At 41.9% G+C, this 27,355-nt stretch overlaps 1 protein-coding gene across 1 annotated transcript; it reads left to right on the forward strand.

The window, feature by feature from the left end:
- Nucleotides 1–1,257: 1,257 nt before the first annotated feature.
- LOC5578032 (neuralized-like protein 2) lies at nucleotides 1,258–26,486 on the forward strand. The gene is made up of 2 exons (XM_001663604.2): nucleotides 1,258–1,933; nucleotides 25,539–26,486. Exons 1-2 carry the CDS (start codon nucleotides 1,723–1,725, stop codon nucleotides 26,084–26,086), a joined length of 759 nt encoding a protein of 252 aa, XP_001663654.1. The 5' UTR covers nucleotides 1,258–1,722; the 3' UTR covers nucleotides 26,087–26,486.
- The last annotated feature ends 869 nt before the right edge of the window (nucleotides 26,487–27,355 follow it).

Here is a 27,355-nt window from a genome sequence, read left to right on the forward strand (position 1 = left end):
GATGCAGATTGGGGTAATGACCTCGAGACCCGTCGTTCAATCACAGGATATGCGTTCCAATACGGTGGTGGATCGGTGGCATGGAGCTGTAGGCGTCAACCAACGGTGGCGTTATCTACTACTGAGGCGGAGTACATGGCTCTGTCGGGGGCTACGCAGGAAGCAGTTTGGTGGCGTGGATTCCTTGGCGAGATGTTCCTAATAGATCTCACGGTCTCTATCTTCTGTGATAACCAAAGCGCGATCTGTTTGGCACAAAAGGAGATAGGATATTCGCCTCGAAGCAAACACATCGACTTGAGGCACCACTTTATAAGAGAGCAACTCGAGAAGAATGCGATCTCGTTACATCACATCAAATCGGAGCTTCAGAAGGCGGACGTTCTCACCAAACCCGTTCCTGGTGGTCGTTTTGCGGAAGCTGTAAATAGTTTAGGAGTTAATTAAATTCACGGTTTAGAAGGGGATGTTATCATAGTAAGCCATGAATTTCGATTTGAATAAATCCTCATTCTGTCTGTAACGTTAATCATAATCAGACGTGTTTTATTTCGATCTAAGAACCTTTAAAACCGCGTAAAAAAATAGCCAGAAAGAGGCGAAAATGTAATCACCAGCAAAAGCGTTGCCAGCGCCATTCACATTCACACATCTAGTTTTTAAAACAATAACAATGAGCGGCCCGCCAGAAAACGTCAACCGACTGTCTCGTAAAATGACTTATTTCAGCGTTATGAAATAAATGAATGAGCCCTTATTTTAATACATTTTATTCGTACCACCCATTATTTTAGCCACAGCTGATTAAGTGTGACTTCTTTTACCTGCGTACGCAGCCCATGCACGTCAACTCCGACTGCAGTTTGACTTTTGATGCGTGTCGGATTTGTCGGACACGGACATTTTGCATTAGCTGTGTTCAATGACTTTGATCGAACTTGCTCGGGGTTGGTTGTACTAGCTCGTATTTTTTGTCAACAAATAACTGTCAAAGCTACTTCGAGCAACTCCAAGCTGCTTTCTCAATGAACGCTCTTTTTACTCTTTTTACTAATTTACCGGAATTCCACGTGAAAAAAAAAATTCGCGCACTTAACAATCCGTATCGCTTCGGAATTTTGCTTTTTTTTTTCTCAATGTTTACGTTTTAAACGTCAAAAACACGAGCTACTGCGAGCTGGTTGAACTAGCTCGGACTCTAGCTTCCAACCTGTTTCGAGCGACTCGGAGTTGGTTGGACTCGGCTCAATGAACACAAACCCGAGCGACTCGAAATAGGTTGGAGTGGCTCAATGAACACCAAAAGCTGACTCGCAAGTGGTTGCAACCAAGTTCGAGCAGCTCGTTGAACACAGCTATTGTTTTTGTTGACGTTCTCTAAATTTATAATCCAAAGTCGCAAAATCTCTGAATTTTATTAAAATTTAGTGCCGTTTAAAAGTTTTAAGAGCATCTATTTGTGCAGAAAATGGAATCAGTGAAGGCCCGATGTGGATAAAGTGGACCGGGTAGCCCCGAAGCGTTCGTCACAAAGAAAGTGCGTCGTCTTTTCTGCTTCGGTTGTTGGTTTTCGGGTCAGGGACAAGATCTGCTGATACTAGGGAGGATTTTTCTCTATCTGGTGCAAGCAAGCATCTGGAGCGGAACAACCAATTTGCCGAGACTAGTTTTTGAGGTTGGTTTCCTGTGATCTGGGCCGTTCAGTTTGCGGCTGCCGCAGTGATGACCGTGGTCTACCCGAGGAAGATGCTTTCGCGTTTCCATCCCTACCATGGCCAAAACATAATTCTGTTCAATGAGAACACGGTGGCCTATCGGAAGGCCAGCTTCGGAAACGCCCTGACATTCAGCGAAAAGCCATTGCAACCGGGGGAGATCTTTCTGCTGGAAATCGAAAAGAACGAACGTGGCTGGAGTGGCCATATGAGACTAGGTAAGGGAGGATAATATGACATTCCACGCACAACCAAGCCGAGAGATATCAATATTTTGAACTGTTATGGCGAAAACAATGCAGAAATAATTTAGAAGACATTAGGAAACCGGATCCTATTCTTAGCACATTTAATTCACCTGGGCAGATTTTTCTTTTGAAAGCTGCTGAGCACATATCTGGCCATAATAAATGTCGCATTGAAATAAATAAGAAGCAACAATTACGGCAATAATGGGAACAACAAACGGAGATTTATCTTATTGTCCGAATAGAACGACAAAGGTTCACAGAAATTATAAAACTTATAGGTCTTGATAAGAAAAAGAAACATTTTTAAATATTGTATCACGCATACGAGACCTCGTTAGCAGTTTGTTAGACCCTTATCGAAATTTATGTTTTCATTAGGTTTCTACTTCAGCCAATGAATAGTCTAATCCACCGGTATACTAAATTTACTCGGCCTGAGAATTGTGACACTTGAGCGGGGCACGCTCCCGTATGATCCCCACGTGATCTGGACCCGCTCTAGTGTCAACAATCTTTGACCGAGTTGGTTTAGTACACCAGTGGATAAGACCATGCTTGTCGTCTTTACTCATGCTGATTTTGATTCCGACCACGTTCCTGTCACATTTCAAATATCCTATGAAGCGATACTCAATCCTATCAGCGCCACTTTCAATTATTTTCGAGCCGACTGCAATACATGTGAAACAAATATCAATCTTGTTAACATTTCTTTACAAATAAAACTTTGTTGTCAATTTGTCCATCTAATCCAATTGCAAATTATATGTAATGTTTAGCTTTTCGGTAGTTGTTGAACTTCCACTCGGCTGGTTAGCCGTAAGCCACGATTCATAATTAAAAACAAGTATTTATCGAGCAACGGACTCATGTTCCGTAACCGGTCGTTTGAGAACGTCGCGACCCATTGGAAGCCCACACAATAGATATTATGCAGGTCCGTCACACTCGGGCTCAGATTGGGTACCACTTCTAGTACTGCATTTGGTCCCTCGGTAGTACAAAAGGTACCCAAGTTTGACAGATCGCAGTACACTTTTCACGGCATTCTAGATTACCCTATGAGCCATAAAATTTTGGGCAACTGCAAGGCACATGGAGGTCTTTAATTTGTCTTTGTATTATGTATCCGGTAGAAATCAAGACCAACATTTATTTATAATTATTGTTTTCTCGGGCCCCGTGCGTCGCAGCTAATATGTGAATAGTGCGCTGTGTTCATAAAAATCTTAAGAATGCAGCGCCACACTAAAAAACTGATTTCAAAATCGCGCGAGTTGAGGCGCGTCGCGAGTCTCACTGGCGCGATCCGGTTTGGTGGCGGTGCGACAATACCTCAGCCAGCGCAGTTGCTGGCTAGTGTAGTGTGCTATTCCTATACCTAAAAAACAATGCGCTCTCGGGCTAGGCATTGGATATATATAGAAAGCGTTGTGTTTGGATGGACATCTAATTCTTCCGAAAGAGGTGCACTTTGCGAAAAAGGACCACGTGATTATTGAGCTGAAATCGAATTCAGGTTAACTTCTGCGTTCATGAGTCCTCTCATGGCGTAGTGGTAACGCGCCCCAACTAGAGATCGGGGAGTCGTGGGTTCGATTCTCACTGAGAAGACGTGTAACTTTTTCGCAAAACTTCACATCAATTTGTCCATCTAATCCAATTGCAAATTATATGTAATGTTTAGCTTTTCGGTAGTTGTTAAATAAAACTTGATATTGACAATGCTCTCGTAACTCGATTTTTTTTTTATATCTTCATTAACGAGATTTTTAGCCCTGGGCGAGTTCACCTCGGGACCAACGGCTTTACTTCCCTTCCGAAGGAAGTCGTCGCTATAACCTTTGTGTCATAAGGGATTATTTCGGGGATGGGATTGGATCCCAGGTCCTCGGCGTGAGAGCCGAGGCCCGTCCCTTCACTTGAAAATTCATTTTTTGCCAATGAACATTTCGGATTCCGCCATGGATATTCAACCACTCATCAACTTTTACGTGTAAGAAATTTAATCCGGTCCAACAAATCTGAAGGCTATTCTACTGGTCGTGCTCTTCTAGACATAGAAAAAGCATTCGACAGTGTTTGGCATGAAGGTAGGTGGACTGGTCATTAAAAGTTTGAAAGGGAATCCATATTTAAGGTGATATTTAGATCATGGTTTTGTTTGATTGAAGTTGAAAAGTATTGTAGGAGAATTCGGGGCATAATGGACACATCAAGCAAATTCTTGTTTTAAGACCATACAATGACATTTTTTCAAGTTTCTCCCGGCTAATTTTCAACTTTTATGTTAGAACGACGTCCTACATTCATTCATGGTAATAAAAATCATATCATATGCCAGAAAAGTGAGATAGAAAATAATGTCCAAAACAAGGCTAGTAAAAAGGTATCGGAGCAAAATGAACACTTGCATGAAATTTAATGATTCCAAAATATTTAATGTCTGTCAGTCGTTCCGATGTGTAAAAGTCCTCTCCTTCTATCATAAGAGCTAAAAAAATAATTTAAAGCGGAGAAAAACTTAAAGTCAAATTTCAAAGGACAATTGAAGCAAAACATAAACTTTTTCACCGTCAAACATTTCAAATGCAATACAGATTTCATGCAGTGTATGAACTTTTGATGAAGTATGCATATTCTCAGAGATTGAGGGGGTGTCGTCCATTTCGCCCCAGGTGTTCATTATGCCCCTAATCCCCCTATGTCACCCCGTTTGATGATATCTCCATAAATATTCTTAACCTTTCGGTCGTCGCGCGAATTTTTGTAACGCGAGTAGTCGCGCGTTGTACTTTGTACAACACCCTTGGTTTTGCGAATATCTCAGGAGTCTGACCACTTAGATAGATGACGTCCTCGGCAAAATTGTTCAGTAGCTTATGGGCTATCATTATCATAGCCAAGAAATTCGGGATTTTGCCACTAGGCGGCGCTAGTGAGCATTAAGCTTTTGTTTCCCAGATCTTATGATCCTGACCACATAGAAAGATGGCGTCTTCGGCAAAGTTGTTCGGTAACTCAAGGACTATCATTGTTTGAGCTAGTTGATTCAAAATGTTGCCACCAGGCGGCGCTAGTGAGCATAAAACATTTATTTCGCAAATATCTCAGGAGCCTGATCACTTAGAAAGATGGTGTCTTTGGCAGAGTTGTTCAGTAGCTTAAATTCTTTCTTCGTTTAATCCTTAAAGTTAGAGATTTATTAAAATAATGATAGTCCCTGAGCTTCTGAACAACTTTGTCAAAGGTGCCTGTCTAAAAAGTCAAGATCCTGCAGTATCCGCAAAACAAAAATTCATGCTCACTAGCGCCGCCTGATGGCAAAATATCGTATTTATTGGCTCAAATAATGATAGCCCTTGAGCTACCAAACTACTTTGCCGAAGACACCATCTTTCTAAGTGGTCAGGCTCCTGAGATATCTGCAAACAAAAGTTTCATACTCACTAGCGCCGCCTAGTGGCAAAATTTTGAATCAACTAGCTCGAAAAATGATAGTCCTTAACTTACTAAACAACTTTGCCGAAGACGACATCCTTCTAAATGGTCAGGATCCTGAAAAATCTGCAAAACAAAAGTAAAACTTCCATGCCCACTAGCGCCACCTAGCGGTCAAATTCCGAATTGAATGGGGTACCATCAGATAGCGCTTCACCTCCAGAACAACTTTACTAAAGACCCCAAGTTTCTATATTATCTGGACTTCGAGATATGAAGATTTCAAACTGTGGTTTCCTCGAACCGTACATAGTGCGTTCATTATTATGCGACTTTCATGTACATTTATTGATTTTACCGTATTATAAAGGGACATACTGTAAATAAAAACTGTCGAGTATTAATAGGGGGATTAGGGGCATAATGAACATACGGGGCGAAATGGACACCCTCTCAATATCTGATAATACACATATTTCATCAAAAGTTCATTCACTGCATGAAATCTGTAATGCATTTGAAATGCTTGACGGTAAAAAAAAATTTTTTTTGCTTCAATTGTTCTTTAAAATTTGACTTAAAATTTTTCTCAGTTTCAAATTGGCATATAAGCAAGACCGTGGAAGAATCTAATTTTTGAGCAAAGTAACAAACCCAGAAAGGTTCTTTTTAGCTATTATGATTGAGGGAGAGTCCTTTTGCATAACGGAATGATTGACAGTCATTGAATATGTTGGAATAACTAAATTTCATACAGGTGTTCATTTCGCCCCGATACCTTTTTACCAGCCTTGTTTTCTACCCAATTTTCTATCTCGCTTTTCTGACATATGATATGATTTTTATCACTATGAATGAATGTGGCACGTCGTACTAACATCAAACTTGAAAACTAGCCGGGGGTAAATTAAAAACATTGCCATTTAAGGGTCTTAAAACGAACATTTGCTTAACGTGTCCATTATGCCCCTAATTCCCCTACATTTTGGTTTGGTGTCGATAGATATCTTTGTTGCAGAATGATAGCATATAAATCACAACTGTTGTACAAAGTACAACAGCGCGACAGCCCGAAGGTTAAGAAAATGTGCCCCGAATGAGGCCAAAGTAAAATTACAGTCGACTCTCCTCATCTCGACATCGAAGGGACCATCGAGATAGGGAGAGATCGAGACATAGAACTTTTTTTATTGAATATTGCTATTTGCATTTGAGATGCAAATTTTGACTAAACGTCCTCCTAATGCGGTAACACAAAACAATCAAAGAACACCTAACAACGGTTATATAAATCACCGCCGACCTAGCAAGAAAAATCTATCTTTGACATCGCGTTTCTTGTGAAAAATCTTACCGCATTTGGTGTTCCCGCATTTGATATTTGCATTTCAAACGCACACACCAATACTAGATTGAAAATCACTCCGTTAGTTTGAAGTCAAGCACAATACACGGAGTTTGCTTGTCAACATCAACCATCGCATATACGGTCTTCCTCTCACACCAAAGCTGTACATCACTGTAAACTGTTAAACTTAGGTAATGCCCACGGTAGACACAACAAGGTAGGCTATTCCCACGTGTAAACAACGATTTTCAATCAAAACATGTGTCGTCATTCCTATCGTCAAGCATGAGGCCTTGAGGATAGTAAAGGAGAGCAGGCCTTGCTTTCTTTCGCACTCGTTTAAATTTGCGATAGGAATGACGTCACTGCCAAATGTCATTTTTCGGAGTATAATACCTTGCTTCTTTTTAATGTGGAAAAAACGGAAAAAATACTTTTTGTCTCTTTATTTTTAATTTTCTTGTCACACTGAAACTAACGCTGTAGTAACTTAAACCATACCATTGTTGTTAACGCAACTATTTTCAATTATTGTTAATTTGAATGAATTTGTTTCAATTATAAAAACAATGTTTTTGAAATTACCATGTTGCAATACCACAATACTGTGTATTTTCAACTATGTTGTTATAGTCGAAAATCATTCTTTCTCAAGTTAAACTGACTACCCGTTTAGTAATGAATAACGGAAAGTGTTCTCGATTTTACCATGCCCATGGTAGGAATAAGAATTAAAAGAATGTAATTCTCACCAGCGCTCACTTACGTTTCGAGCTCACTTTCATTATGACGCCATTTTTTTGTGCACCGGTCAAGCCTGGATCTTGCTTAGTTGTGTAATTCGCTTCAAAATGTATTAATAATTAATATAATATAATTTATTATTAATTAGATTTATTATATTAATTAGATTTAATTATTAAATCAAACAATGAAGGAGAAAACTAGCTGAATAGAAATAATAAAATAGCAGAAATGTAATTATATAGAAATAGAAGTTCTTGTTTTCAAATGGTTAAGATTTAGACCTGCGAATAATACTCATTTATATTTTTAGCCCGGGCTGAGAATCTAGAGTTCCTCATACCAAAATCCAGAGCTGCCAAGACTCGAGTCGCGCAATGTGTAGCAGAGAAATACCAACCAAACCTGCTGTAATTGCTTCTATTTTATATCACAGCATAATTTATTTTCTTTTAAGCTCACTCATTTACAGGAGTGTACTTTGACCTACGTAAAGAGCAATGAGAACCTCCACCCGGAGTTCTTTATAATCGATGCCACAGGAAAGCGGAAGAGTTTACAGAAGCTGTCATGCATATCGTCCCTTCTTTTCTTTTGCTTCCAAAATTCAACGATGAATTCTTCGATCTAAATAATGACAAGGTATTTTTTAAGTGAAAATTATCGAACTAAATAAAAAATAATATCTTGCAAATATATATTGACTCTATTCAAGGTATGCGCATTTGCATTTAGATTGGAATACCGATAAATCTAAATGCATTATGTTGTCTGTGCGTGGACCTTGATGAATTAATAATATCCAATAATACAAGCAGCTAGATATATTAACTACTCGGCATTCTTTATTTTAAATGCAATTAATGGTTGTATATTCCACTTCGAATTCTATTTATCGTTACCACGTCTAATAGTGAAATTTACTACATGATTGTCGTTGCTTTGCATGCAAGAGATGGTTGAAAAATTAACTTTTCTTGGTTTTCAACATAATCATAGAACATGGTAATTTTCACTGCTTACCTTTTATTTCGCCAGCATGGTAAAAAAGACGACAAATTGTGATTGAAATGAATGCAGTGGGTAGTCTGCACAAAAGAAGTGGTGCTGTGCATTTATTTTAAACTATCAACATGGTAATTTTTACCGCAATGCTGTTTTCAGTGTATGTTCTACAACAAAAAAGCAGTGTTGCTCTGAAAGTAATTGAATAATCATATCAGTATGATTTAGACTTTGTCTGACAAAGTTGTAGAGGACTGAACACAAAAGGATAGCCTTTTCCATAGTCATTCCTATATAAACCCTAAATGGCGTGTGCACAACCAAAATTCTTTAGGCATAGGAGAGCAGAAACTTCCTTATGTGGCTGCTTGGGTACGTCAGGAGTTAATCATCAATATTAACCTCCTTTTCCCGAGCAGCCTAGATAGCCGCGTAGTGTCGGTAGCGGTTGTTTCAACTGGCTAAGAATTAACACTACGGACTGCCTGTTCCGGTGGTAAAAGTCCACCTCACAGGTGACCCCTAATTTATGGTGTGATGCGTACCGTGCCTAAGAATGAATGGTTAGGGGGGTCTAAATAAAACCTAACCGTAAACGGAGCCTGTGGGGTACCAGGGCGCCCTCCACAGTATTGAGTCCTTCCTGTGCTACCCGGCGCAATGGTGCAGGTGACCTTGTATTTCTCCGAGATATTCGGCTGCCCTTCTTCAGTCTTTATCCTGAGGCTTAATAAGGTTGGGATTATGAATACGTTGACATTTAATTTAAATTATCACCTATATGGATTCGCATTATGCGTTTTACACAGTGTATTCTGTGCTCTTTCGCCTTTGGCGACTTTAAATAGATACCGATCTGGTTTTTTCGTTGCTGGTCTTTTTCGTGCTGAGATTGCAAAAAGCTTAATCCTGCCTAGTTTGGGTAGTGGCTACGGTTAGGTTAGCTCAGATCAATCTTCAGCATAAAAGAACAGCAACGATCAATCTTAGCAGACTCATGCAAAATGGTGCAGCCCAAGTGGCGCTAGTTCAAGAACCCTACTTTCGTAGAGGGAACTTCTACCTAGGTAACCTTGTGGACCCAGTTTTTGCTACTTTCAGCAAACTTGAAATGGCAAACTCGCGCGCCATGCCCCGCGCATGCGTGCTCGTTAATAAAGCAATCGTTGCTACACTCATTTCTGAGTTAACTACCAGAGATGTATGTGCTGTCACAATCGATGTTTCTGTTGGTGACCTCAACAGGAAATACGTCTATTGTTCGGTATATTTACCACATGATGAGCCATCCCCAACGGATGACTTCAAACGAGTTGTCGTACACTGCGTAACAAAAGGCCTTCCGCTGATTGTGGGCAGTGATGCCAATGCTCATCACATCATCTGGGGCAGCTCAGATATCAATTTGAAAGGCTCCAGTCTGATGGAATACTTAAGTAGTACAAACCTTGGATTACTTAACATAGGCAATCGCCCAACCTTCATGGTTTCTAATAGAGAAGAAGTGTTAGACATAACGCTCTGCTCGAATAGAATAAGTCAACGGGTTGACGAATTGGCATGTATCAGATGAGGAATCATCATCTGACCATCGCTACATATTCTTTGAACATTCAAATGTAACTGCGCAGACTTTGCGTTTTAGGAATCCCCGGTCAACAAACTGGGAACTCTATATTGAATTGGTTGCGACCAAATTTCATGGATATTCTCCGTCCATTGAAAATCCGAGTGATCTGGATGAGCCGTTGATACTACAACATCCTACATTATGGAAGCTTTTGAAGAAGCATGTCCTCTGCGGTCTGTAAAGACTACAAGAGGGACCCCATGGTGGAATTCCGATCTGACTAGACTCAGAAAACAATGTAGAAGGAGTTGGAACAGACGCCGTTCAGCTGGATCAGAGTCGTTCAAGTCGGCTCGCAAGGCTTACAAGAAGGCTTTTCGTTCTGCTGAACGATCCGGCTGGAAAAAACCTTTGTACAAATGTTTCCAGTTTGAGTGAAGTCTGTCGGCTGAACAAAATCCTTGCAAAATCTAAGGATTTCCAAGTGAACGAAATTCGCTTACCTAATGGTGACTTCACTTCTTCTGACGAAGAAGTTATAGAATGTTTATTCAATACACACTTCCCCGGATGTGTGGACATAGCATCTACGGATGAACCAAATGTCTTTTCATGTAGTTACGAGTCTCTGGCCTCGGCTCGCAGTATCGTAACTACTGAATCGATTCAATGGGCACTTAATAGTTTTGCTCCTTTCAAATCTCCAGGAGCGGATGGGATTTATCCTGTTCTGCTCCAAAAGGGGTTTGAGTTTATCAAACATGTTTTGAAAAAGCTACTTGTAAGCAGTTTTGCTACCGGGTATATTCCCAAATCCTGGCGTGATATTACTGTAAAGTTTATCCCGAAAGGAGGACGTGCGTCGTATGAAGAAGCGAAGAGTTTTAGACCAATCAGTCTGACCTCTTTTCTTCTGAAATGTCTGGAACGCATTATCGATCATCACATCCGTGATGTTTATTTGGCAAACATGCCTCTTCATGTGAATCAACATGCTTACCAATCTGGAAAGTCCACTGTGACTCTTTTACACAAAGTTGTATACGATATCGAGAAAGCATTCGCTCAGAAGCAATCCTACTTGGGTGTTTTGTTGGATATTGAGGGTGCCTTTGATAACGTGTCTTTCGATGCCATATTGGAAGCAGCACGAAACCATGGGCTACCTACAATGATTACCAATTGGATTCGTCAAATGCTCAAAAACCGACATCTCTTCTCGACATTGCGTCAAGCAGCGATTCGAAAATTGAGTGTTTCCGGATGCCCCCAAGGGGGAGTCTTGTCACCACTTTTGTGGAATCTCGTAGCAGATACGCTATTGAGGCAACTCAATAATTGCGGTTTTCCAACTTATGGATTTGCCGACGACTATCTAGCTCTGATAATTGGTATGTGCATAGCACCCTATTCGACCTGATTCAAAGTGCTCTTTAGGTAGTCGAGAGTTGGTGTCGCCAATATGGCCTTTCGGTTAACCCGAACAAAACATCTATTGTTCTTTTTACGGAAAGACGAAACCGCGATGGAATTCGACCTTTACGTCTTTTTGGCACTGAGATTAATGTGACTGATCAAGTAAAGTATGTCGGAGTCATTCTAGATTCCAAACTTTCATGGACACCTCACATTGATTTCAGAGTCAAAAAAGCTTGCATGGCCTTCGGTCAATGCCGGCGAACCTTTGGTAAAACTTGGGGCCTCAAACCCAAATATATCAAATGGATTTACACAACAGTTGTTCGACCAATATTGGCATATGGATGTCTTGTGTGGTGGCAAAAGGGCGAAGTGAGAACAATCCAATCAAAATTGGGCCATCTCCAAAGGATGTGCTTGATGGCGATGTCTGGTGCGTTCTCTACAACTCCCACAGCAGCGCTCGAGGCCCTTTTCGACGTTGCGCCACTACACATATATCTTAAACAAGAAGCACTTTCTTGCTCTTACCGTTTATGGGTACTGGATCTACTGGAGAAAAATCCAGTGAATCGTAGATCTACACACACTTCGTTGTTTCCACTTTTGGTGAATTGGGACAAAATTGTCCTTGCTCCAAGTGATCTCACAATTGCTTGTCACTTTCCTTACAGGACATTTATCACACGATTCCCTTCACGGGAAGAGTGGACGTCTGGCTACTTGGAAAGAAGTATATCTAACAATATATGTAGTACGTTACACTGATGGCTCCCTTCTTGAAGGTAGAGCTGGTGTTACACTAAAAGTGGAAAGAATTATTATTAAATGCTCGTTTTTGAATCAACTTTTGTTAGAGTGTAAAACAGAATCAAATGTATATTTTTTGCTGTGTGTGCTACTAGCGCAGACGACAGAAGGTGTAGAAAGCGAAGGTTTGTGGAGATTTGGCGCGATGCGAACGGAAGTAGGAAGGAGATAGGAAAAAGGAAATCAAAAAAGTAAAAATTCCGTCGTGTTTAGACGTGTTTCGTTTTGCTAAATAAAATTCTTAAAATACAGTCCACTTGCTTTTCGTCCCTGAACTATCCGAAGAACATTTTGGTCCGATCGTGCCGGATGTCGGATTAGTGGATGGAAGCAGATTAGATTCTCGATTCGTGCGCGGAACGAGAAAGAATCGACGCGAGTTTCGGCGGTTGCGACGGTCGAATCGCGAAGTGAATCCGATTGCATGCGTTGCATCGGATAGTGTTTTCCGACAAACGTGGTCGGAAATTGAATTCTGTTCCCGATTGAGTGGTCGAAGAAAGCTCCCGGATACTTGCGTGTTCCGGAAGTGTGAGCTGCTAATCGGACGGCAGAATACAACTTTTAAAAGTGGAGGTCAAGCCTCAACGAAGAAGAAGAGCGTGAAAATTGTGCGGTAGTGAGAAGAAGAACTAAAAGAACTATTCGCATGTAATGTTTTTGCGTTCTGGTAAAGTGAAGAAAGTGTTGTTTCCGTCGACGCCATTTTCAACCCCGACCGGTGAATTCAGTGTGCTTCGTAGTGTGCGTGAGCAGAAGGAGGAAGCTGAACAGCGGCAGAAAGAGAAGGAAATGGCGGAAAGTGTTGTTGCGTTGGAGCAGTGTTGCCACGCTGCAAGGTCGAAAGTGGTGCGAATAAAGTCGGCCATTTTGAATGCAGAGCAGGATCCTGAAAAGTTCACGCATCATGGCTTGAAGCTGTATCTAAAGACGGTTGATTTTTCTTATGAGGAATACAACAATTTTCAGAATCGTATTTACCTCACCGATCCACAGAGGAGAGAAGAATTCGAGCCAAAATTCGTCGAATTTGAAGAGCTGTACGAGTTCGTTCGAATTTCCCTCTGTGAGATGATACAGCACTACGAAGACATCGAGAAGGCCATTGCGAACGAGGCAGCGTTGGAGCGAGAGAAGCAGCTTTTTTTTTTTTTTTTTTTTTTTTTTTTTTTTTTTTTTTTTTTTTTTTTTTTTTTTTTTTTTTAATTTCTTTATTAGTATCATTCCAAACATTACATTCATTATTTCTTATATCTAGGTGTTCTGTGTTATTAGACAACACTATCATCCTAATTTGGTAAAACAAATCTAAGATTTTATTAACATTTTGTTAACAACATATTACATTTCATTTGCCGTAGCAGTTCAGATTTTTTACAGGTGAGTTGATTTCACCTGCTTATAAGAGAAAAAAAAAAGTTTTTAATATACTTAACCTAACTTAACCTAAACATATAACGCATTAATCGTGGCAATAGAAGATTGTAACGATTTTTGCCTGAAATTATTGATTATTTTATTTGACATTTGTTCCAATGTTTCAACATTGGATATCCTATGTAACTCATTGGTACTATACCAGGGAGGAAGCCTCAGAATCATTTTCAAAATTTTATTTTGAATTCTCTGCAGAGCTTTCTTCCTGGTATTACAACAGCTAGTCCATATTGGTACAGCATACAACATGGCTGGCCTGAAAATTTGTTTGAATATCAAAAGCTTGTTTTTAAGACAAAGTTTTGATTTTCTATTAATAAGGGGATAGAGACATTTTACATATTTGTTACATTTGGCTTGAATGCCCTCAATGTGATTTTTGAAAGTTAAATTCTTATCTAGCATGAGTCCTAGATACTTAACTTCATCTGACCAATTTATTGGAACCCCTCTCATCGTGACAACATGTCTACTTGAAGGTTTCAAATAAAGAGCTTTTGGTTTATGTGGGAATATTATTAGTTGAGTTTTGGAAGCATTAGGAGAAATCTTCCATTTTTGCAAGTATGAAGAAAAAATATCCAAACTTTTTTGCAATCGACTACAGATGACACGCAGGCTTCGTCCTTTGGCGGAGAGGCCTGTGTCATCCGCAAACAAAGATTTTTGACATCCCTGAGGTAACTCAGGTAAGTCAGATGTGAAAATATTGTATAATATTGGTCCCAAAATGCTGCCTTGGGGAACACCAGCTCTTACAGGAAGTCTTTCAGATCTGGAGTTCTGATAATTAACCTGAAGTGTACGATTTGACAGATAACTTTGAATTATTCTAACAATGTATGTTGGAAAATTAAAGTTTTTTAATTTTACAATCAAACCTTCATGCCAAACACTGTCGAATGCTTTTTCTATGTCTAGAAGAGCAAGACCAGTAGAGTAGCCTTCGGATTTGTTGGAACGGATCAAATTTGTTACACGTAAAAGTTGATGAGTGGTCGAATGTCCATGGCGGAATCCGAACTGTTCATTGGCAAAAATTGAATTCTCGTTGATGTGGGCCATCATTCTGTTCAAAATAACCTTTTCAAAAAGTTTACTGATGGAGGAAAGCAAACTGATTGGACGATAGCTAGAAGCTTCTGCAGGATTTTTGTCTGGTTTTAAAATTGGAACAACCTTAGCATTTTTCCATTTGTCAGGAAAATATGCTAATTGAAAACATTTGTTAAATATATCAACTAAAAATGATAAGCTACTTTCTGGAAGTTTCTTGATGAGGATGTAGAAAATTCCATCATCGCCAGGAGCTTTCATATTTTTGAATTTTTTAATAATAGTTCTCACTTCTTCCAAATCAGTCTCCCAGGCATTTTCGAAAACGTTCTCTTGATTGAGAATATTTTCGAACTCCTGAGTAACTTCATTTTCAATTGGACTAGTAAGTCCTAAATTAAAATTGTGCGCACTTTCAAACTGCATAGCAAGTTTTTGAGCTTTTTCGCAATTAGTTAGTAATAATTTGTTTTCCTCTTTCAATGCCGGTATAGGCTTCTGAGGTTTTTTCAAGATTTTAGATAATTTCCAAAAGGGCTTAGAGCCGGGGACCAATTGAGAAATTTTATTTTCAAAATTTTTGTTTCTTAAATCTGCAAAACGTTTCTTGATTTCTTTCTGCAAATCCTGCCATATAATTTTCATAGCAGGATCACGAGTGCGTTGAAATTGCCTTCTCCTCACGTTTTTAAGACGGATCAAGAGTTTAAGATCATCGTCTATAATCACGGATTCAAATTTTACTTCACATTTTGGAATTGCAATGTTTCTGGCTTCAACAATGGAATTTGTTAAAGTTTCAAGAGCATTGTCAATATCAATTTTAGTTTCTAAAGAAATGTTAACATCAAGATTAGAGTCAACATACGTTTCATATATATTCCAGTCGGCTCGTAAATAATTGAAAGTGGAGCTGATAGGATTGAGAATCGCTTCATGCGATATTTGAAATGTAACAGGGACATGATCAGAATCAAAATCAGCATGAGTAACTAATTGGCTACAATGATGACTAGAGTCGGTTAAGACCAAATCAATCGTAGATGGATTTCTAGAAGAGGAAAAACATGTAGGGCTATCAGGGTATTGAATTGAGAAATATCCTGAAGAGCACTCATCAAATAAAATTCTGCCGTTGGAATTACTTTGAGAATTATTCCATGACCGATGTTTGGCATTAAAGTCACCAATGACAAAAAATTTTGACTTATTGCGAGTTAATTTTCGCAAGTCAGTTTGAAGCCAATTAACTTGCTGTCCAGAGCATTGAAAAGGCAAATAGGCAGCTATGAAAGTATATTTACCAAACTGTGTTTCAACAGAAACACCTAAAGTTTCAAAAACTTTAGTTTCAAATGACGAAAACAGTTGATGTTTTATACGCCTATGAATGATGATTGCAACTCCCCCACATGCCCCATCAAGTCGATCATTACGATAAACAAAAAAGTTAGGATCTTTTTTAAATTTGGATCCAGGTTTTAAATAAGTTTCGGTAATAACTGCTATATGCACGTTATTAGCTGTAAGAAAATTAAACAGCTCGTCCTCTTTACCATTCAGAGAACGAGCATTCCAATTTAAAATATTTAAATTATTATTTGGATCCATTAGAAAAACGTAATCCAATAACAATTTTATTTGTAAATTTTACACCTACTTGGACTGCTTCAGTCATAGTGGTGGCTTTGAACATTGCATCAATCATTAGATTCAATTGTTCAGTTAGAAAATTAAAATCAGAGGCAGACATATCATCTGATGATTTCCCATTGGAATTTTCGGTAGACGAAGAAGCGGGGTAGGAGTTACCTGTGGCGGTAGGGTTTTTTCCATTTGATTTGAAACAAGTAGAATGGGTACTCATGGAACGAACAGGGGAAGAGTTCAAATTACCTGCTACGATATCGGCAAAGGATTTACCGTGGGTAGATACATTCGAAATTGAAAGATTCGAACGGCTACCCGACGGATTAAAATTTGTTTGTGAATGAGGATGATTATGATCTTCCTGGTGGGTATGATTCCTAATCAAGCGATCGTTAACTGAAAAATGAACATTGTTCGATACTCTACCAGGCAAATTCCGGAAACGACCGTTATCGTAACGGATATTATCCTTCATCTGCTTGGCACGAGCCTCAACGACTCTTTTGCGTGAAATGCATTCCCAAAAGTTAGCTTTGTGAGGGCCCTTGCAATTTGCGCATTGAAATTTTCTGGTATCTTCTTTCACAGGACAGTCGTCCTTAGCGTGAGAAGAACCTCCGCAAATCATGCATTTAGCATCCATGCGACAATTTTTTGTACCATGACCCCACTTTTGGCACCGACGGCACTGAGTGGGGTTCTGGTAATTTCCTCCAGGTTTCTGGAAATGTTCCCACGTCACACGGACATCGAACATAAGTTTAGCTTTTTCTAAAGCTTTAATATTATTTAGTTCTTTTTTGTTAAAGTGAACTAAATAATATTCTTGAGAAAGCCCTTTCCGAACAATGCCAGATTGGGTTCTCTTTTTCATAATGATTACTTGGACTGGGGAAAATCCAAGTAAATCATTTATTCCATTTTTGATCTCTTCAGGTGACTTATAGTCACTTGAGAGACCTTTCAAGACGACTTTGAACAAACGTTCAGTTTTGTCGTCATAAGTAAAAAATTTGTGCTTCTTCTCTTCAAGATATCTGAGAAGAAGCTCGCGATCTTTAAGAGTTTCCGGCAAAACGCGACAGTCTCCTTTCTTTGCGATTTGGAAGGAAACCTTGATTCCCCTAATGGAGTTCAAGATCTCCTGCCTAAATCCCCCAAATTCGGAACAACTGACCACGATAGGCGGCACTCTTTGCTTCCTCACTTGAATCAAAGAGCCTGGGCTAGAGGCTGCTTCGATTTGGTGTTCGGAAAATTTGTCTAGAGCATCGAACTGATTGCTCATTTCAATACAATTATTCATTTCACCCTTGGAAGAAACTTCGCATTCCGGGGAAGCGTCCTTTCTTCCATTCTTGCCACTTGTAGTGACAGTTTTAAAACCCACTTTTTTGGAAGGAAGTAGTGAATTCAGAGATTCACCCTTCCTTTTGTTAGTTGTTGATACCATGTTTAGTTAATAAACGAGAAAGACGTGACCTTCGAGAGGTTTTTTCCCTAGACGGTGTCCAAGAAGGATTACCACCGCTGGCTTTCGCCAACGGGTCCAACGAAAAATCGAAGGCACGGGTCCAAACAAGGATCGTAAAGGGATCAATAGTAGAAAAAATAGTACTGAAAAGTACTGTTTAAGTAGCACTGAAAAGTACCGTTTTTAATTTTAGCACTGAAAAGTACTGTTTGTGTAGCACTAAAAAGTACTGTTTTATTGCTTTAGGTAGTTTTTAAGAAAACTTCCAAGAGCAGAGAGAATTCGTGTACGCACAGCACGAAGGTACGATGCGCACTGAGAGAGAAGCAGCTGCTGGCTGTGAAGTTTCAAGGTATGCTGTGGCAATCAGTGATCGTGCTGGATCCAGTGGCGTACCGGAAAGTGTCGTGCCGTATAGAATGCCACCATCGTTGTTGTTGCAGCAAACACCATTGCCAACATTCGACGGCAAATACGAGCACTGGCACAAGTTCAAGGCGAGATTTTGCGATATTGTCGACCGGTGCACCCAGGATTCCCCGGCGACGAAACTCCATTATTTGGATAAGGCGTTGGTCGGAGAAGCGAAGGGGGCAATCGATGAGCAGACCCTCAACGATAACAACTACGAAGGTGCATGGAGAATTCTGGTCGAACGTTACGAGAACCTCTCGATGGTGATTCATGGCCACGTGACAAGGTTGCTGAACTTGAAGCAGATGGCCAAGGAGTCGTCAGTGGAACTGCGAACGTTGATCGACGACTGTACGAAGCGTGTGGAGTCCCTGGAGTTCCACAAGCTCAAGATGGACAAGATGTCTGAAGCCATCGTTATCACGTTGCTAGCGTCGAAGCTGGATCCGAGTACCCGAAGAAGCTGGGAAGCATCTTGTGAACACGGTAAGTTACCTGTGTATAAGGACACGATTGCATTCCTGCGAAAGCATTGCCATGTTCTGGAGCGGTGTGAACAAAATGTCATGCCAATCAAGAGCAAGATCGTGCCGATGAAGACCCAGCCATCTATCATTACCAGTAAGACGCACACTGTGATGATTTCGAAGACGACCGATGGATGTCCCGTGTGCGGAAGTGCTCATTCGATTGATGCATGTGGAGCGTTCAAAAGGTTGAATGTTGACGAGCGGTATATAAAGGCGAAGCAGCTGGGATTATGCTTCAGCTGCCTGCTACGAGGACATCGAACGGTAGCCTGCAAGAGCGGTAAAACGTGTCCAACTTGCTCGAAGAAACATCATGCGCTGATGCATCCGGAAGAAAAGAAGCCTGTTGCAGTTGAATTCCCTCAGCCACCTGCGGCAGAGCAAGCAACGAGTTCCTCCCATCCACTGACAGCAGCAAAGTGTACGATTCCAATCGAGCCAATGCAGCCGAAGCAGATTTTGTTGGCGACAGCTATCGTGATGGTGTATGATTCCAACGAAGTAGCGCATAAGTGCCGTGTGCTGCTGGATTCCGGAGCGATGGCAAACTTCATGTCAACCAGAATGGCAGAATTATTGCGACTGCGAAAGGAGGGTGCCAACATCCCAATCGATGGAGTGAATGGGATGAAGACTGTCGTGAAGTACAGAGTGAACGCTAGAGTGGCATCAAGAACAACTGGTTTCCAATCATCGTTGGATTATCTGGTTGTGCCCCGAGTGACCGGTGAATTGCCGGCTTCTAAGATCGACCCACACAGCTGGCAGATTCCCAAGTCGGTGGAACTAGCAGATCCGCATTTCTACGAACCAGGTCGCATTGACATGCTACTCGGTGCGGAGCTGTTTTTCGAAGTGCTGCAAAAAGGTAAGATCAAATTGGCCCCGAATCAACCATTATTGCAGGAGAGTCAGCTTGGATGGCTCGTTTCTGGACCGGTGTCCGACTCTGCGGTGATCGGAACCGTGAAGGTGTGTCAAGCTGGAACATCGGAGGAAACTGACCAGCAGCTGTGCCAACTGCTGCGGGGGTTTTGGACCATCGACGAGTTTGGAGGTGATGCGTCGCCTAAGCCAGACGATAAATGTGAATTGAGTTTCCAGGAGACGCACAGTAGAACCAAGGATGGCCGTTACATGGTAATGCTGCCATTCCGCGATAATGTTGGAGAGCTCGGAGAATCCCGGAACCAAGCTATGCGGCGATTTTTATCCTTGGAGCGTCGCTTAGAAGGTCAGCCGGAGTTGAAGCAAATGTATATTGATTTCATCAGCGAGTATCTGGCACTTGGCCATTGCCGTGTTGTGACGGATCCCGAATGCGATAGGCCTGAGTCTGTCTACTATCTTCCACACCACTGCGTAATTAAACCGGACAGCTCAACTACCAAGCTGAGAGTGGTGTTCGACGCTTCGGCGAAGAGTAGTTCAGATTTGTCGTTGAACGATGTGATGGAGATTGGGCCCACAGTGCAAGAGTCACTCTTCAATGTGATATTGAGATTTCGCTTGCATAAATTCGTCTTCACCGTCGACATCCCGAAAATGTATCGGCAGGTGATGGTTCACGAGGCTCATCGAAAGTATCAGCGAATTCTGTGGAGAGAAGATAAAAATCAGCCAATCAAGGAGTTGGAGTTAAATACTGTTACTTACGGTACAGCTGCAGCGCCTTTCCTGGCGACACGATCGGTTGTCCAGTTGGCTAGAGACGAGCAAGAAGATTTCCCAGCGGCGAGCGAGGCAGCTGAGAAATGCTTTTACGTCGATGATGTGATGACTGGTGCTGACACGCTTAGCGATGCTAGGCAGCTCCAGCGAGATTTGATCGCACTATTGGATAGAGGTGGATTCCAGCTCCACAAATGGTGTGCTAATGATGAGACGTTGCTCGAGGACATTCCAGCAGATGCCAGGGAGAAACAGATGAACTTCGAGGACTGCGAGATCAACGGAGTAATAAAAACTCTTGGCATTCTTTGGGATCCCTCCAGCGATGAATTCCTGTTCCACGTAAAGCCAATTAGCGATGGCTCTGAAGTTTCCACGAAGAGGTCAGTGCTCTCCGATATGTCAAAACTTTTCGATCCTCATGGCTTACTAGCACCGGTGGTACTCATCGCCAAACTGGTAATGCAACAGCTATGGCAACAGAACGTAGGATGGGATGATGCGATTCCAAAGGAGCAACTTCGAATATGGAACCGATTCAGATCCGAACTTTGCTGTTCGAATTCCCTCCGGATCGATCGGCGGATTACTATTGACGATACGGTGGCTGTGGAGTTGCATGGATTTGCTGACGCTTCCAAGGTGGCGAACGGATGTTGCATCTATATGAGAAGCGTGAAGAGTGATGGTGCTGCAGAGGTTCGACTGATTTGTGGCAAGACACGAGTTGCCCCAATGAAAGAACTACAACGAGACATCAAGGTGGACGCAACCCCTGATGAAATGACGATCCCGAGGCTAGAGTTATGCGCTGCGTTGCTGCTGGCTGAACAAGTGGATAAAGTGCGCGAAACCTTAACATTAACAACCGCAAAGGTGGTGCTTTGGTCGGACTCGAACATAGTGTTGAACTGGTTGAAACAAATGAAGCCAAATACCCCAGTGTTCGTACAAAACCGCGTAGTGAAAATAAGAAAACTTTTTGCGTGGCACACGTGGCATTATATTTCGACTCAGCACAACCCAGCGGATTTGGTGTCACGTGGTGTATTCCCTGAGGATTTAATGCGGTGTGAAGAATGGTGGTTTGGCCCAAGTGTGATTCCTGTTGTTGAAGACGATGAATGTGGTGTGGTGGAACCGGAAGAATATGCCCACCAAATTGTGACGACTTTGGTACCGGAACGTGATTCTGTAATACCGAAGAAACAACTTGAGCCGTACGAAGTGATCCTGAAGTACAGCAGTTATCGAAAGCTGCAGCGTATTTTCGGGTACGTGGTTCGTTTCCTACACAACTGCCGCTTGAAGGGAAACAAGACGACGCGCAGAAGTGGTGCACTGAATAGTGAAGACTACACCGAAGCACAGAAGGCGATGGTGACCATTGTCCAGCTGGTGGTCTATAAGGAAGAAATCAGTTGTATCCAAGCGAATCAATCAGTGAAGGGAAAACTGCGCAATTTGAACCCAATCTACGACGACAACGAAAGGCTGCTGCGAGTTGGCGGTCGCATAAGGAACTCCGACCTGCCGAAAGACCAGAAGCACCCGATGATTTTGCCGGAGAATAACCACTTCACGGAGGTGCTAATAGAAGCGTTGCATCGTGAGCATCTTCATGTCGGTTTGAATGGACTACTTGCGGTGGTCCGACAGAAATTTTGGCCAGTGAACGCGAAGCGAACTATTCATCGAGTCCTGAGGAAATGTGTAGTTTGCTTCCGAACAAACCCCAGAGACGTACAGCAGTATATGGGCGATCTTCCGAGCTGCCGAGTGACTGCTGCCCAACCTTTCGCCAGGACTGGAATTGATTTCGCAGGACCATTCTTCATTAAGGTTGGACGAATGAGAGCTAAGGTGAAGGTGTACGTGTGTCTTTTCGTATGCATGTCTACCAAATCCATACATCTCGAACTGGTGAGCTCTTTGACGACTGATGGTTTCCTGGCAGCACTTCATCGATTTGCTAACCGACGAGGAAATCCATCTGAGCTGTTCTCTGACAACGGAACTAATTTTCGGGGAGCAGACCGAGAACTTTCCGAACTGTTGAACCTGCTACAGTCTCAGGTGCTTGACGACAAAGTAAACGAGTTCTGTCAGCCCAGAGGAATCAAATGGAGCTTCAACCCTCCCAAGGCTCCACACCAGGGAGGTATTTGGGAAGCTAATATCAAATGCATGAAATCTCATTTGTGCAAGACACTAAACGAGAGCTATTTGACATATGAAGAGTTGAACACTTTATTGATCCAGATAGAAGGTGTAATGAACTCGAGACCTCTTGTGCAGCTGACGGATGATCCCTTCGATTATGAAGCGCTGAGCCCAGGACATTTCCTAGTTGGACGGGAATTGACGGCGGTAGCAGAACCGCTGTACGATGATTTGAAGGAGACGAGCTTGTCACGATACCAGCTGGTGCAAAAACGAATGCAGAATTTTTGGCAACGGTGGTCGAATGAGTACGTGACGGGTCTTCAGAAGCGCAGCAAATGGTACAAGGACCCTACGTTGCTGCGAACTGGATTGCTGGTGATCATGAAGGAGGACAACATGCCACCCAAGACCTGGAAGTTAGGTCGTATTGTTAAAACGCATCCAGGTAAGGACGGAGTTGTACGTGTGGTTACGATCCGCACTGGCAATAGCATCTACAAGCGACCGACGACCCAGATCGCTGTGCTTCCCATCGATGACTGCACGGATCGAGCAGAGCCCAAGGAGTAGTGAGACCTTCGCCTCACCCGGGGGAGTATGTTACACTAAAAGTGGAAAGAATTATTATTAAATGCTCGTTTTTGAATCAACTTTTGTTAGAGTGTAAAACAGAATCAAATGTATATTTTTTGCTGTGTGTGCTACTAGCGCAGACGACAGAAGGTGTAGAAAGCGAAGGTTTGTGGAGATTTGGCGCGATGCGAACGGAAGTAGGAAGGAGATAGGAAAAAGGAAATCAAAAAAGTAAAAATTCCGTCGTGTTTAGACGTGTTTCGTTTTGCTAAATAAAATTCTTAAAATACAGTCCACTTGCTTTTCGTCCCTGAACTATCCGAAGAACAGCTGGTGCAGGAGTATATTCTCGTGAGCTAAGGCTGAATCAGTTTTACTCACTTGGTAGAAACTGCACCGTTTTTCAGGCGGAAATATTTGCTCTTATGTGTGGAGTGCAATCAGCACTTCAACGGCGCGTAATGGGAAAAGTCATATACTTCTGTTCAGATAGTCAGGCTGCTATAAAAGCTCTCGGTTCGGCCAACTCAAGGTCGAAACTTGTTATCGCATGTCGAACTCAAATTGAGGAACTGAATTCAGTCAACTCTGTAACCTTGTACCTGGCCATTCTTCCATTGCTGGAAACGAATTGGCTGATGAGCTAGCTCGCGATGGAGCATCGCATGACTTCATTGGCCCTGAGCCGGCTATTCCAATTTCGAAGTGCTGGGTGAAGCTTCAGATAAATTCTTGGGCGGCAACTCAGCACAAGCAATATTGGAATAGTTTGGAGTCATGTCGTCAAACAAAGTTGTACATTACTGAGCCATCTCCAAGGGTGGCGAAGTATTTAACAAATCTGTCAAAGCAGAATTGCAGTCTCTTGGTCAGAGCGTTGACAGGCCACTGCCGACTCAACTATCACATGGCAAATATTCAGCGTGCTGACTCATTTGTGTGTAATAGTTGTGACTCCGATTATGGAACTTCGTCATCATCTTCATCTTTCTGGCGTTACGTCCCCACTGGGACAGAGCCTGCTTCTCAGCTTAGTGTTCTTATGAGCACTTCCACAGTTATTAACTGAGAGCTTACTATGCCAATGACCATTTTTGCATGCGTATATCGTGTGGCAGGTACGAAGATACTCTATGCCCTGGGAAGTCGAGAAAATTTCCAACCCGAAAAGATCCTCGACCGGTGGGATTCGAACCCACGACCCTCAGCTTGGTCTTGCTGAATAGCTGTGCGTTTACCGCTACGGCTATCTGGGCCCTGGAACTTCGTATCACCTGATATGTAACTGTCCAGTTTTTGCGCAAATGCGATTCCAATTACTTGGTTAACACTTATTAAGTGAAACTGAATTCAGAAGCCTGAATCTTCAGGACATTCTGTTATTCTTAACCCGCTGTGGTAATGAGCTATAGGCTCTCTTTACGCTCATGCGTTTTGCAGTGCCCTTTTTAGGGCGCTGTTCGAACCCATTGTAGTATGGAGCTAAATGCTCTCATTTCGCTTATGCGATCTTCCCTCTTCAAGGGATCCCACTCCTATTTCCTCCCATCTTTCCCTTCCCTTTCCTCTCCCATCGGGTAGATGATGAAATTGGCTCAAATATGGCGATGGCACAAATCTCCCAACTGGTGGGGAACGTGCCTTTGGAGCCGGCCTTCTGATACCTTCTGATACCTGATAGGATGCCAGTACTTGTTTTAAAAATATAAATTATAATTTTCTTCGAAAAAAATATCTAAGTTATCCCGTTCTACGGTATCTCAGAATCCTGTCCATATATAAAAATAGCGATAATGATGTCAAATATACGGATAATTACTATTTTTTACCGAAAATAAGATGGTTTAAGAAGACCCTAATCGAGCTCATTCTCAGGGCGCTCAGACATTTTTTATAAGGGCAGATTTTTATAGCTATGAGCTAGAATCTATATGGTCAACGAACACTTTTTCCATTTTTTGCGAAGAAAAAATGTTTTCCGTTCTAAATTTAATCATTCTCTAATAGTATCGGTTATACTGAATCAACTACAATTTAATTGAAATTTACGGTAATAATGCTAGATGATCATTAGATGATCCCTCCTACCCCTACATTCAATAGACAAGATTTAACATCTGTTCATTCACATGGTCACAAGGCATATTTGTGGACACAGGTCTTATTAGATAATGAAACTTGGTTCCTCGCGTTGTCGCTGGAATGTGTCACAGGCGGTTTGGAAGGTTCAAGGATTTGGATTAATTAAGTTTTTTTTATTCCAGGTTTAACACAATTAGACATCAAACCAGCTTCCACTCTTCAATACGCACTTCCGGACTTGGCCAATCTAGGATCTAGTTGGGTGTTCCCGATAACCAGGACGGTGGGCAATGCAGCTCCTAAAAGTAGCATTCTGGGGGACGGAATTAACGTAAAAACATCCCGAGGCGCGTTCCCCCGTAGTCTCCTGAGGCCAATCTCGCAGGACGGTGTCAGTGCGGACATTTTGCCAACGGACACCCATTCACGGATTGGTATAATCTTTGTCCCAACGCCGAACGAAGTCGACAAAGCCGAAATGCATTTCATAATCAATGGGGAGGATCAGGGCCCCTGCACGCAGGACATTCCATACACGAAGGGGGCACTGCACGTGGTGATCGACGTCTACGGCACAACCAAACAGGTTAAAATCATCCAGTTGTACGGTATTTCCACCCTACAGAGCGCCTGTCGGGATGCGATACTGTCCAGGGTATCGAAGACGGCCATCCGACAGCTACCGCTACCGGAAAGTTTGAAGGAATATCTGTTACAGTATGGCCCGTAAGGGGAAGTAGGCAAGGTGTAGGCTCGAGATGCTTTCTAGCTGCTTTCCGGAGGAAATTGATTTAAATCGAGACTGGGATATAATTTCCAATTCACGTAATGTTACGGTATTTTGAGCGGGTTACTCCGGTCGATTGGCAGCGGGTATCGTGCCCACAAACAGTAGGGGCAAAATCTCTGTGTATAATCGGTAATAATATATTTGATTTGGATTTAACCATGTGATATATCTTGAGCCAGCAGAGGGGTGGTCTCCATTTCCTTCTGTTCCTAACTGACAAACAAGTTTATTAGTAGTTTATAGAACAGTGCGGAGAACTTTTCCCAAATGATATGTAATAGGGAGTCCCTATTGGTAGCAATGTAAGAGATAATATATGTAATATGAATAAGCAGTAATATTCGTTGAGGTTTGATGCTGTCAGTAGATTCGAAATCCTTCCAACATATGAAATCGTTCAACAATCAATCTATACGCTCTTATTCTTATTAACGGCGGATCCAACTTCCGATCGAATCCTATATTTGTTCGGATACCTGGCCCATTTGCTTTTAACCCTCAAAAGCCCGAGATGAACATTGAAAGGCCATAATTCGGAGACCAGTAGATTAATTAATTTGATATACATTTTGTAGTACATGCGGTTAGGGGCGATCCATTAATTACGTAAGACAATTTTTGCGATTTTTCAACCCCCCTCCCCCCATGGTAAGATTTTTTGTATGAAAATAAAAAATAAATTGTATGACGCGTAAGAAATCTGAAACCCCCCTCCCCCCGTAAACCCTTACGTAATTAATGGACAGCCCCTTAGTTGATCTTACAACCCTTGGGTGAAGATCATGCTAAGGGAAAAGTGACCTACGCGGCCGTCATCCAGAGCGAAAAGCTGGCACGAGCCAAGCCCCGCGATCAAGAGGACATGGCAACAAAGGAGAGGCCAACACCAAGCCTAAGGCCAAGAAAGTCAAAAAAAGGAGCCACGGGATAACCCGAACCAGGCAGTGCAGCCACAGAAACCACGGGCACAAGGCAACAGCAACCCGTGGATACGAGTTGGAAATAAGAAAAAAAAAAACAGAGGAAACTGAAAACGGAGCCCAAGGAGAGCGCTAAACAGAAAACAGCGAAACGTAGGAATTTAGGCGTAGCCCTCGTTATCAAAATGGAGGAAGCAAATACGCCGAGGTTCTGAAGACGATGTGAAGCACGGAGAAGCTATCGCCATTAAGCGCAGGCGTGCAGAGCATAAGGCGAACTAGGATTGGT

The sequence above is a fragment of the Aedes aegypti genome, chromosome 2 (assembly GCF_002204515.2).
Source record: "Aedes aegypti strain LVP_AGWG chromosome 2, AaegL5.0 Primary Assembly, whole genome shotgun sequence".
NCBI classification, from domain to species: Eukaryota; Metazoa; Arthropoda; class Insecta; order Diptera; family Culicidae; genus Aedes; species Aedes aegypti.